This window comes from Lagenorhynchus albirostris, chromosome 12 (genome assembly GCF_949774975.1).
Source record: "Lagenorhynchus albirostris chromosome 12, mLagAlb1.1, whole genome shotgun sequence".
Taxonomy (NCBI): Eukaryota; Metazoa; Chordata; class Mammalia; order Artiodactyla; family Delphinidae; genus Lagenorhynchus; species Lagenorhynchus albirostris.
The window spans coordinates 66733787-66746548 of NC_083106.1; the positions used below are offsets into that span (position 1 = coordinate 66733787).

Here is a 12762-nt window from a genome sequence, read left to right on the forward strand (position 1 = left end):
GACAGGCAAGGAAGAAAATTCCTTGTTTTATGTAAATAATAAAATACAGTTATTTAGGGCTTAAAAAAAAGTCTCTTGTTCGAAAAACATTGTTTTAATATGTATTTACACATTTCAAACTTCAAGACTCAGTGGCTACTGAAAGTGTAAATTGTTTTGAAACATAGAAATAATTTCAAAAATAACTTAGTTTTTTACTCTAACTCATTTTCTGGACTAGTTTTTTACTCTAACTCATTTTCTGGACTTAGATATCTGAAATTACTGAATCACATACCTAGAAAAATAAGAATCACATTCTAAAGAAAGTCTAATAGCATAATATGACATATAGATGATTACCCTCTTATCACTTCTGTGAGGGAATTCAACTGTACTTTTTAAGAATAACATTAATCATGAGCATACGCTTAATGTATTTTTGAATTATGATCTAGTATTTGAATGTGTAAAAGAGTTTAAAACAAACATTACTGTTTTTACAAAATAGGGTCAAGTTTGCGGCATTTATTTTTCTTTGCCATCAGAAGGTATCTTAAAAATGACATTTATTTTATAAACTTAAGCACCATTAAATCCCTATAATTGCAAATGAGCTCCAGCAGCATTAAAAGGAAACTAGCTAAGAAGAGCATGTTTCTTTAGGGGAATAAATGACATATAAAATAAAATCCCAAACCTAGTTTCTCCTGGTTTGTTTTGTCAGTTACTAAGAGGGGTGTTTAAAAATTCCCCACTGTGATTGTGGATTTACCTATTTCTCCTTGTAGTTCTGTTAGATTTTGCTTTTTATATATATATATATATATATATATATATATATATATATATATATATATATATATATATATATATATATACACACACACACTTTTTTTTTTTTTTTTTTTTGTGGTACGCGGGCCTCTCACTGTTGTGGCCTCTCCCGTTGCGGAGCACAGGCTCCGGACGCGCAGGCTCAGCGACCATGGCTCACGGGCCCAGCCGCTCCGCGGCATGTGCAATCTTCCCGGACCGGGGCACGAACCCGTGTCCCTTGCATCGGTAGGCGGACTCTCAACCACTGCGCCACCAGGGAAGCCCTGCTTTATATATTTTGAGGTGATATTTGGTTTATACAAATATGTATAAAAGATAATTTTATCTTTACAATGTCTTAACTTTTAGCATTGTAAAAGATCTGATATTTATATGGTAGTACAAGTGTTGTTTTGGATAGTGTTTGTATGGAAGACCTTGTATCTATCTTTTTACTTTCAGCCTTTATTAATCCTTTATTTAAGGTATGACTCTTATAAGCATCATGTTGCTGGGTTTTGTTTACCTAGTCATCAGTTTTTGCCTTATTGGAATATTTAGTCTATGTACATTTATTTTACTGATATAATTTAAACTTACTATCTCACTATTTGTTTTTTTTTGTTTGATTTTGTTTATCCCACTTGTGGTATGGTCCTTTTTATCTTCCTTTCTTGCCTTAAAAAAAAATTAATTAATTAAATTTTGCCTGCGTTGGGTCTTCGTCATTGGGTCTTCATTGCTGTGCGCAGGCCTTTTATTGTGGTGGCTTCTCTTGTTGCGGAACACGGGCTCTAGGCGCACGAGCTTCAGTAGTTGTGGCTCGTGGGCTCTAGAGCGCAGGCTCAGTAGTTGCGGCTCACAGGCTTAGTTGCTCGGCGGCATGTGGGATCTTCCTGGACCAGGGATTGAACCTGTGTCCCCTGCATTGGCAGGCAGATTCTTAACCACTGCACCACCAGGGAAGTCCTCTTGCCTTCTTTATGCTTAATTATTTTTACCCTTCTGTCACCCCAATCCATGCTTGTTATACATTCCTTTACTGTTTTTTTAGTGGTTACCCAATATTTCAGTATGCATCTTTGACTGTTGAAGTCTGGTAAATGTTAGTACTTTTGCCACTTTATAGATAATGCAAGAATCCAAGAACTTTTGAGTCCATTCATCTCTTACTGCCCTTTTGGTATTGTGTATTTTGATTCTCTCTATACTTTAAATCCCATAAGACATCATCATCATCATCATCATTATATGGTTAATATTCATTAGCTATACCCACATATTTATCCTTTCTGGTGCTCTTCATTTCTTTGTGTATTTTTGTGGTTCCATTTGCATAGTTTTCCTTCTAACTGAAGCACTCTCTTCAGTATTTTCTTTAATGTGGATCTGCTGTGACACATTGTTTCAGCATTTGTGTGAAAATGTCTTTATTATATACCCCATGATTTTAAGAACAGTTGTTCTTCAAAATCCAGATTCTAGAATTCTGGGTTGATATGTTGAAGATATTATTCCATAATTCATTTCTGTTGAGAAGTTACTTCTTTGAAGAGAATTTCTTTTTGGTTTTGATTTTCAACAGTTTTACTATGATGTTTCTACCTGTGGTTTTCTTTGTATTTTTCCTGCTTCCTACTTACAGTGATTCTTGAAGTTATGATTAGATTTTTAAATCAGTTTTAGACAATTCTTGACCATTATCTCTTCAAATATTGTTTTAGATTCATTCTTTCTCCTTTCTCCTTCTACTCAATAGACCTTTTAAGTATTATTATTTTTTAAAATGTCTCATATGTTCTTTTCTATATTCTCCACTTTTTTGTTTCATTTTTTTCAGTCTGGTTATTTTTTTTCTGACCTATCTTCCAGTGTATTAATTCTCTCTGTAGCTTTGTCTAAGCTGCTGTTAAAATCATCCACTGAGTACTTAATTTCAGTTATTTTACTTTCACTTCTGGAATTTCAGTTTGAGTATTAAAGTAACTTTCAGTTCTCTGCTGGAATTCTGCATCTTGTCATTTAGGTTTTTGAATTTATTAAGGCTATTTTATTTTGTTTTATTTTTAAATCTTTTGGCCATGTGGCTTGTGGGATCTTAGTTCTCTGACCAGAGATTGAACCTGGGCCATGGCAGTGAAAACACCGAGTCCTAACCACCAGACTGCCAGGGACTCCCTATTAAGCCTATTTTAAAGCCTATGTCAGATAACTCTGGTATGTGGATACCCTCTGGATCCTTTTTTTAGTTTTTCTTGTATTCATTTGATTTCTAGTCAACTGTAGGTTTTTTTTTGTTTTGTTTTTGTTTTAAATACCTGGGTATTTCTGCTTACTAGACATTATGTATGAAAAATTGTGGAAATAATTTAAGGTTCTGCATGCTGTTTTCTTCCTTCAGAGAAGATTTACCTTTGCTCCTACACAGGATTAGGAATAGAACATCTTAACTCAGTCAAGAATTGAACTGTTTAGAAGCTAGGCTTTAGTTTTGGGGGGCTGGTCTGTTTTTGATTCACTCCAGTTTTGTAGTGTGGCCCCTTGGGAATTCTAACTGAAATCCTGGAGCATTAAGCAGGACCCCTCTCCTTGGTGACCTGAACTCCAATTTTTGTTTTCCCATTCTTGTGATAAATGCTGAAAGTTCTGTTCAGTTTTGTAGCCTCTCAGCTACCATTTTGGAAACAGTACCTTTAGAGGAAAATCCTAGAGGAGAAAAGCTATGCCAGATGTCTGTCTCATCTCTCAGGGCTTCCCTTCCTTCTGAGTTCTTGGCCCTTCAGGTCCTTACTGCCTTTCTAATTCTCTGATATCGTAAAACAGGTGCTTTTAACATTTTTGTCTAGCATTTCTCATGGCTGCAAAATTTGTCTAAATAAACTAGTCTGCCATTGCCAAAAGCAGAATGCTTACCTTCTTTGTTTTTGGAGAAAGTAGTTAGATTTGATTTCTGACTGACAATGCAATGGTAATTTTCAAGAATATTTGAGCTTATACTTCCAAAGGTAGAGTTATGAAAAAAGAAAATTCTGAAGCTTTATGCATTTTGGTAGGTTTCTCCTCTTTTCAAATCATAACTAGTAAATACTAAAATTATTAAATATGTTTTTATTTATGAAAATAATATACTGACATTAAAGAAAATTTGAAAACAAATAATCCTTCAACTTTTACCCTACCACTGGCATTTTTGTTATCTTAAAAGAATTTCTCCACAATTACTTACCTGTCTCTTTAAAAGTGTACACAAGTGACATAAAGATCAATTTTCTTTGTAAAATAAAAATGTGAACATCTAGAAGTATATAGGGTAAGAAGTGAAGTTTTCTCTTTTCCTAGTACCTACAGAACTGCCTCATTCTTTTTGGCTAGCACCGAAGACAATAGTTTATAAAAAGCAAACAGAACATTTCTTTAGAAGACAAGAGAGGATATCAATCCATAAAATAATGGCAAGCTATTATGAAGAAGAACCAGTTAGAGACCTTAGAAATGATAATAATAAAGAAAAATGTCAGTAGGTGGGTTGGATAGCAGACTGAAGTTAGCTGTGGAGGAAATTATCAAGCTGGAAGATCTAGCTAAGAAATTCTTCCTGGATGTAGCACAAGAAGACAAAGAAATATGAAAAATAGTTTAGAGTTTTGTAGTGATCTATATGGATGATTTAATAGTATGAAAAGTCATAGAGGGGATGAATACAGTAAGGATATGAAGTGTCCATCTGAGGATAATTTTCTGTGGTACAGCAGGGCCAGGTCAGACTAGTGATTTTAAGCAGCTGATGGGAGGTGAGAAAAAGGACACCGTTGTGTTAGGGGTCCTCATTACCACCTCTGCTTTTGGAGATTCTCTAGGATTCAGCATATAGTTGTACTTACAGCTAAGATTTAATGCAGCGGTATACTAAGGATATCCTGCTGGATCATAAGTGACAAAGACAAGTGGAGTTTCGAAGAGTCCACGTGCAGGCTTCCTTATGCTCTCTCCTTCCCACGAGGGGTCGTACAGAGCTCACTCTTCCCATAGCAATGGAAATGCATCAGCGCATGTGTGATGTTTCTGTCTAGGAAAGCTTGTTAGAGTCTCAGTGCCCAAGGTTTTTATTCATGGTTGGTCATGTAGGCAGCTTGTGCCTAGCGTGTATCAATATTCCAGAATCCCAGAAGGAAAACATTTGTTCAGCGTAAACTATTGCCTGTACAAATAGTTTAGGCGTGATGAACCAGCCTTATCAGCTGACTGAGAACACTGGGAGTCATGTTCCCAGATGCCATCCAGGGGCCAACCTTGCAAGCAGTCCTATTATGTTAACTCTTACCTGCACACTGGTACAGACTATTCAGGTAATTTGGTTATGAGCAAAAAGGGTAACTAAGGGTGATTGCTTGATGCAGACATATTCAGAAAAGGCTTTTTAGTATGGAATAAACTCAAGCATATCTATTACTTGAGGATAAGGAGCTAGTGGAATCAGTGAAGTTGAAAATAAATGAAATGTTAAAGGAATTAATGATACAGCAATTTCTGAGGAGATTAAAGGGAATGAAGTTCAAGAGCAGATAGAGAAATAGGTCTTCAGCAAGAGGAGGGAAATCTCATCCTTAGCCCTGAGATTGTGATTTTTCCTCAGTAAATTTCAGCTGCCTGTGTGTGGAAGTGGAGATTAATGGTGGGTTGATACAAGGTCGGCTATATTTAGTATGGGTGTGATGGAAGGATCAGAGGGTAAAGAGTACAGAGGATATCAGGTGAAGGGTAATTGAAGTAATCAGTGATAGGATCTAGGTTGAATAGGAAGTAAGGTCAGGATGGGGGAGCTGTTAGACTGGAAAGGGAGGAGTGAAGGATTGTAAGTCTTGGTGAAATTGAAAAGTGAGCTTAGTGAGAGTAAAAGAGTTAAGCTGTTTAATGAAAGAGGTCAGAAGAGCATACTGGTTTAGAATGTTGTGGGTACCCAGTCAATGTAAGTTGAGTTGATGAATCAAAAGGTGGAGCAGTCTGGAATGAGGATGATATGGCCATGGAGCAGGCTGTTCAAGTTAAGCACAGATGAGAGGATCATTAAAAAAGAAATTACAGGGCTTCCCTGGTGGCGCAGTGGTTGAGAGTCCGCCTGCCATTGCAGGGGACGTGGGTTCGTGCCCCGGTCTGGGAGGATCCCACATGCCGCGGAGCGGCTGGGCCCGTGAGCCATGGCCGCTGAGCCTGTGCGTCCGGAGCCTGTGCTCCTCAACGGGAGAGGCCACAACAGAGGGAGACCCGCGTACCGGCAAAAAAAAAAAAAAGAAATTACAGAACTGTGAAGCTTAGGTTGTATGATGGGTCAGATTGTCTCAATGGATGTTAATGTTACCAATATAATGACAGAAGTTAGCATGGTGAGAAATACTGATGGTTTTGATGAATGTGCGGAAGTGACCAGAGGTCAATATATGAAGGATAGAGCATTTTATTAATTTAGATTATCTGGTTGCAAGTAACAGAAACTAACTCAAACTAGCTTAAGTAATAAGAGGAATTTACTATGAGTAAATGGGTGCAGCTCAAGCGCAGGAATATAGCTGATTCCTTGTTTACCTGGGAGATTTCTGATTCTTTGTTTACGAGGGATATTTAATGTCCTATGTCTAAGCTTATGTGTTATAATTTTCGCCACATGCGGAGATTTTCTGGGTCCAAATTCCAGGTTACCAGAAGAGAGAACCTGATAGGTTCAGATAGAGTTAGGGTTTCACTCATGCTCCCATCAACTTTGGCTGGAGTGGCATGTTATCTTTCATGTCATGTAATATGGCTTGTGGGTGGGGAAGGCATCCCATCCACAAAGAGAGCCGTTGTGCAACCAACCACAGTGGATGTTTGCTCTACCTGACATCTAGCTGAGTGATGTAGCTGAATGAGTCTGAATGGAAGAGGAACTTTTGAAAGAGGCCGGGAAAGCAGTGAGGATATAAGAGAATTGTTTACACTACTACCATGGGACTTGTGCAGTAGGAGAATGAGTAGCTTTCACTTAAGAGAAAAGTGAGTGGTCTTCTTGGTGCAGAGCTAGCTTCTAGTTAAGACATGGGGTACAGGGTGTTCATGAAAAAGGTTGAGTTTACAGGGAAGGTTATTGGTAAAACTTAAAAAAATTCTGTGCTATTAGTACCTTCAGAATAAAGATAATGCTTTCTTTTTTTAATTAGTATATACAAGATGTAATTTCATCAGGATATTGAAGTTATGAGTATCTCAATTACTAAATATGTTAAAAAAACTTATCCACCTGGTTAAGCTTTCCTTTGAAATTTTTCTTTAGTTATTATATTTAATGGTAGAAATGGTTCTAAAACAGGAATTTCATTGGCTGATAAAGAGAGATTATGGTGTAATAGGGGAGGAATGGTATTCTTTGATACTTTGGCTTATGGAACCTCTCTTTAAGGAAAACAAGGTAGATGACATTTTAGATAACTGTAAAATATGATTCAGAATTAGAGGCAAAAAATAGTCTGCTGGATTGACTTTAGGACTCTTCTAAATTTGACAGGGATGTATGTGGACTAAGTATTGTGTTCTTTTTTTTTTTTCCTTCCCAACTAGTTCAGTTTGCCAAATCTTTGCCAGAATGTTGATCATTGTAGCTTGCAGACCCTATTTTTTATTCCCGAATTACGTTAACAGCTAGAGTTGTTTTATAGATATTTCTTGAGACTGATGCCAACCCTCTTATGGGTCTCAAAGTAATTGAATCAAGACTTTTTTAGTCTTTAAAATTTCCAGGGGTGTTCTTTATTATTTGATATATAAATTCTCCATCTGCTTCACTTCTCTGTGATATTCTAAAAATATACTTGCTGTGAAATGGGTGAAATACAGTAAGACATTTAATGTAGTTCCGAGTTAAAGAATTTAGATTAAAAATTCAGTGATGAGTAATATTTAGTTTTTATGTTGGTACATCCGATGACTGTAGCTTAGCTGCTTTGTCTACTGTTATACTCTTATTCTAGTTTACAAAGGTACATATTGTAGGTTTTTATCTCAAAATCCAAACTCCATCAGTGACACAACTTCTCACCCCCTTCCCCAAATGAGACTCATTGGTGAATGGAGAATCATTGGTGAATGGTATAGTATAGACCTCAGTTCAAATTCTGTTTTTACCACTTGAATAAATTACATAAAATCTTTATGCCTCGTTTAGTCATTTGTGAAATAAATATAATGAATGTACTTTTCAGAATTGTTATAAGGATTAGAGAAACTGTTTGTAAAATGCCAGATACTTTGCCAGGCTCTGAGTAAATGGTAGGTAAGATATTACTGCTGTTATGATTACTGAGTAGTACCCATAGATGCTTTGACAGCATGATATAGACACTGGCCTATATATGTACATTGAAAATCATATGCTGGATTAAGGAAAACTAGTGTACAATCCCAGGGGAGTTTGTAGAACCTCCTGTAGCAGACCATTTGTTGCATGTATTTGCTCAGATTTCTGAAAATAAATGTATCTTTCAGTCTGGTCTTTGTAAATGGATTTGAACTCTAATGTATTTTTCTTTTCCTTTTATTTTCAGGGTGCTATTTTTTTGGAAGGCGTAACTGTTAAAGGTGTAACTCAAGTAACAACTCAACCAAAGTTAGGAGAGGTACAACAGAAGTGTCATCAATTCTGTGGCTGGGAAGGGTAATAAACATTTTCAATATTAATTAAAGTGTTAAATAAAATTTATTCTTATTCTGCAATACTTAACATTAATGCAAACAGTGTCATAGCTTCTTTGCTCCTTGAAGTTTCTGTGTTTACATAGAGTTCTTAAAAACATGTTAAGCAAGAGTTTATCAGATTTTTCTCAAGATAAACAGTGTAATAACCAGACTTTTGAGTCAAAATTAGATGACTCACATGTCTTCCTAATGGAATAGAAAATTACTGTTGTCACTTTCTGGTATTTGTTTTGTGAGATTGATTCTACTGTTGCTGATTTTTTTATTATTATTAAAAAAATATATTATTGTTGTTTTTTGGCTACATTGGGTCTTTGTTGCTGTGCGCAGGCTCTCTCTACTTGCAGTGAGTGGGGGCTCTTCGTTGTGGTGTGCGGGCTTCTCATTGCGGTGGCTTCTCGTTGCGGAGCACGGGCTTCAGAAGTTGTGGCATGCAGGCTCAGTAGTTTTGGCTTGTGGGCTCTAGAGCGCAGGCTTAGTAGCTGTAGGCGCAGGCTTAGTAGTTGTGGTGCACGGGCTTAGTTGCTCCGCGGCATGTGGGATCAGGGCTCGAACCCGTGTCCACTGCGTTGGCAGGCGGATTCTTAACCACCACGCCACAAGGGAAGTCCCACTGTTGCTGATTAATGTTTTAGTTGCCCTTATCATTTTATTAAGAGAGAAGAGGTGAGACTTGAATGTGCCTCATTTTCCAGTTTTTCTGTCATCAGAAACCTGGGAGAATCAGCTTTAAATATGTTCTGCCCCTTACCATGACTTGAAGATATTTGTCAGACATTTCATGGGAGAGGATTCAAGAGAGAGTTCACTGCTCGTTGCTCTCAGGTCTTGGTCTATGGTCATTTCTGTTGATCATTGCTATCTGTGGCAGAAAATTGTAATACAGCTGGAACATGATGAAACAGGATTATTGTTAAAAATTCCTAATATAAAGAACTTTTGGACTGGCATACATACAGATCAATAAACTAGAAATAATTTTAACTAAAAAATGTAAATGATGAAGTGCTATCAGTTTTAGTATTCTGTTAAACCCTTGCCAGTGTACTTTAATCTCGACCTGAATTTCTCCTGTTTTGTCACTTCTGGGCATCTTTTGAGGAGAAACTTGCTAACCCTGCAAAGTTATGCCAAGCTGGCAGTGTCGTGATGGAGGAATATGGGGTCTAGAGCAATGTAAGATAGTCAAGGCAAGATTTAAACTTCTTCCTGAAGTAAAAGATTTGTAGATATACAAAGACTTGTAAACAGTATGTGCTTTACTGTTTAGATCATGTGTATTAATATTTAAAAATTAGCCCAATAGTCATAGTTTGCAGTGGCAATTATGATCCTGTTAACTTGAGTTCTAAAATGTCAAGAAAATGATAACCTTTTGGTAGCATTTTTGTGAAAGCTGATATTATTCCAATTGACAATCTCATGATAGGGAAAACATTGTGCTAAATGTGTGACTCAGGTGAGCTTGGTTTAAGACATGTATTGCTTTGTATGGACACCAGCCATAATAGTAATATAGCGTTCTTCTTTAAGGTCTGGATTCCCTGGAGCACAGCCTATTTCCATGGACAAGCAAAATATTAAACTTTTGGAGCAGAAGCCATATAAAGTAAGCTGGAAAGCAGATGGTACGCGGTAAGTTAGATTTCTTAAAAAATTGACTAATAACCCGAATGCTTGAAGAATATTGCTTTGTTGTTAGAGAAGGTTTGTACTCCTGGGAGTGACTTGAGCAGCAAAATAAGCATGTTTCATATATTGTATAGTTTTTGTTTTGCTAGTATTCTTAGCTGTGTACTACAATTATAACTCTCATTCTGCTTAATTTTTGGTTTCAGAGTTATGTTAGTTTGACATGAATCTATACCAAATTTAAATCTGGAAGTATTTTTTCTTAATAATATTGTGCTTTTTGGTATGTTTGCTGCCTGCCACCTTGTCTTTAATGGTGTTGGACACTTCTAAAATTAACAGATGTATTATCAGTTTATAATCTAAAAATTACCAAGTCTCCTTGATTCACTCTGTATTTTGTTCCTTCGATAGTTTTCTTTTTCTCTTAATCCTTGCTAATACTTTTTGTAATTTTATACACTCTTAAGGTTGTTGTATTCTTATAACAAAGCTTAGCTTCAAGTTTCATATTCCTACATTTAAAAATATTTATTAGTATTAAAGCATAAAGTTGCTTCCTCAATAACATTAAACTTTATCTTTCTCTTTTGTAATCCATTTTTTATAGCTTTGCTATATTATTTATTCATTCAGCAAATGTTATAATAATTGAAATAACAGATTAATATAGAACTCTTATTAACTTTTTCATAATGAAGAAAATGTTTTAGAATAATTAGTGCATGTATATATATGCATGTATGTATATATAGTGTATGCTTATATGTATATATATACATGCAATGTATACATATATATACACATATATGCACATATATAGATATTAATATAGAAGTCTTATTAACTTTTTCATAGTGAAGAAAATGTTTTAGAACAATTAGGAGTGTATGTATTATATATACAAACACACACATATAATTAGAATAATGAGTGCATGTATATATATACGCACATGCACACACGTATGTACACTTTAGTTTTTTTTCCAGATTTATTGAGATATAATTTGACATGACATTATGTAAGTTTAAGGTGTACAACTTGTCGATTTGATGCACTTATATATTGCAAAATGGTTACTGCTGTAGTGTTAGCTGACATCTCTTTCACTTCTCATAATTACCATTTCTTTTTTGTGGTGAGAACATTTAAGATCTGTTGTTGTAGCAGTTTTCAAGTATGTAATACAGTTTTTTTAACTATAATTACCATGTTGTGCATTAGATCCTCAGAACTTATTTGTCTTATAACTGGCAGTTTGTACCCTTTGACCAGTACCTCCCCATTTTCCCCACTCCTTAAGCTCCTGGTAACCACCATTCTAGGCTCGGTTTCTATGAGCTTTTTAGATTCCGCGTATAAGTGATATCATACAGTATCTGTCTTTCTGTCTGACTTATTCTACCTGGCATAATGCCCTCAAATTCTATCTATGTTGTCACAAATGACAGGATTTCCTTCTTTCTCATGGCTGAATAATACTCCATTGTGTATATATATCTATATATACATATATATACATACCACATCTTCTTTATTTATCTATTTATTCATTTCTTGGTGGATACTTAGGTTATTTTCATATCTTGGCTATTGTGAATAATGTTGCAATGAAAATGGGAAAGAAGGTATATCTCTTTAAGATCTGCTTTTCACATTTTTAATTTTTTTTTTTTTGCGGTACGCGGGCCTCTCACTGTTGTGGCCTCTCCCGTTGCGGAGAACAGGCTCCGGACGCGCAGGCCCAGTGGCCACGGCTCACGGGCCCAGCCGCTCCGCGGCATGTGGGATCTTCCCGGACCGGGGCACGAACCCGTGTCCCCTGCATTGGCAGGCAGACTCTCAACCACTGCGCCACCAGGGAAGCCCCCTGTGTTCCTTTTTTTTTATCGTGGAGAAGGGAGACAAACAAGGAGTGATTAAAAGTCAATCAGAAGCACTGTTCACTGATCTAAAGCTATAGCGGATGATATCTGGTAGTAAACTGGTTAAAAAGAGAAAGTAACAGAACTCATTTTACTCCTTCTCCAAGCCCAAATCTGACTTGGACCCCCCATTATATAAAACAGACAAAAGTGGGGCTGCTTTGGTTGGTGAACATTTTGGGGCAGCATGTGGGGTTGCACTCTGGGTGGTCTCTAAGGTCACCATGGAACTTTTTTAGGGCAGCAATTCCCAAACGCCATTGGATGTTTGGGTTATGTTATCATCATGATTGTATTACCATCATATTAAGCTTGCATTAAAAAAAAAATTTAGAGATCCAAATTCAGTAGACCTTAGTAGGCTTTGAGAATTTGTGTTTTTGAAAGCAGCCCTAGCTGATTCTGATTTCCAGCCAGATTCGGGAGCCATGGCCTTTAGTGCCGGTTGAACACAGTTTAAAAATCAGTGACTAAACCAGAGAAGTGTCTAGCCAGCCACTGAGTTAAGGATACAGCTGAGAATTTGTCCATTGATTGATTAAAGGAGATTCATGTAAAATGTTTATTATTATGGCATTCAATAAACGTTAGTTATTGGTGTCATAGTTTAAGACTCCTTGGAAAATCATTTTTACATGGTAACCAACATTTGGTTTCTCAGAATACATTCAGAATTCTCTTA

The 12762-nt window shown here is 36.4% G+C and overlaps 1 protein-coding gene across 6 annotated transcripts in view; it reads left to right on the plus strand.

Annotated features, from left to right (window-relative positions):
- RNGTT (RNA guanylyltransferase and 5'-phosphatase) overlaps positions 1 to 12762 on the plus strand; it is a 218012-nt gene that overhangs the window by 21194 nt on the left and 184056 nt on the right. For all 6 annotated transcript variants that reach the window (XM_060167795.1, XM_060167796.1, XM_060167797.1 and 3 more), the window contains 2 exons: positions 8370 to 8479; positions 10054 to 10155. In XM_060167795.1, the coding sequence (XP_060023778.1) occupies positions 8370 to 8479; positions 10054 to 10155 (212 nt within the window). The remainder of the gene's footprint in view (positions 1 to 8369; positions 8480 to 10053; positions 10156 to 12762) is intronic.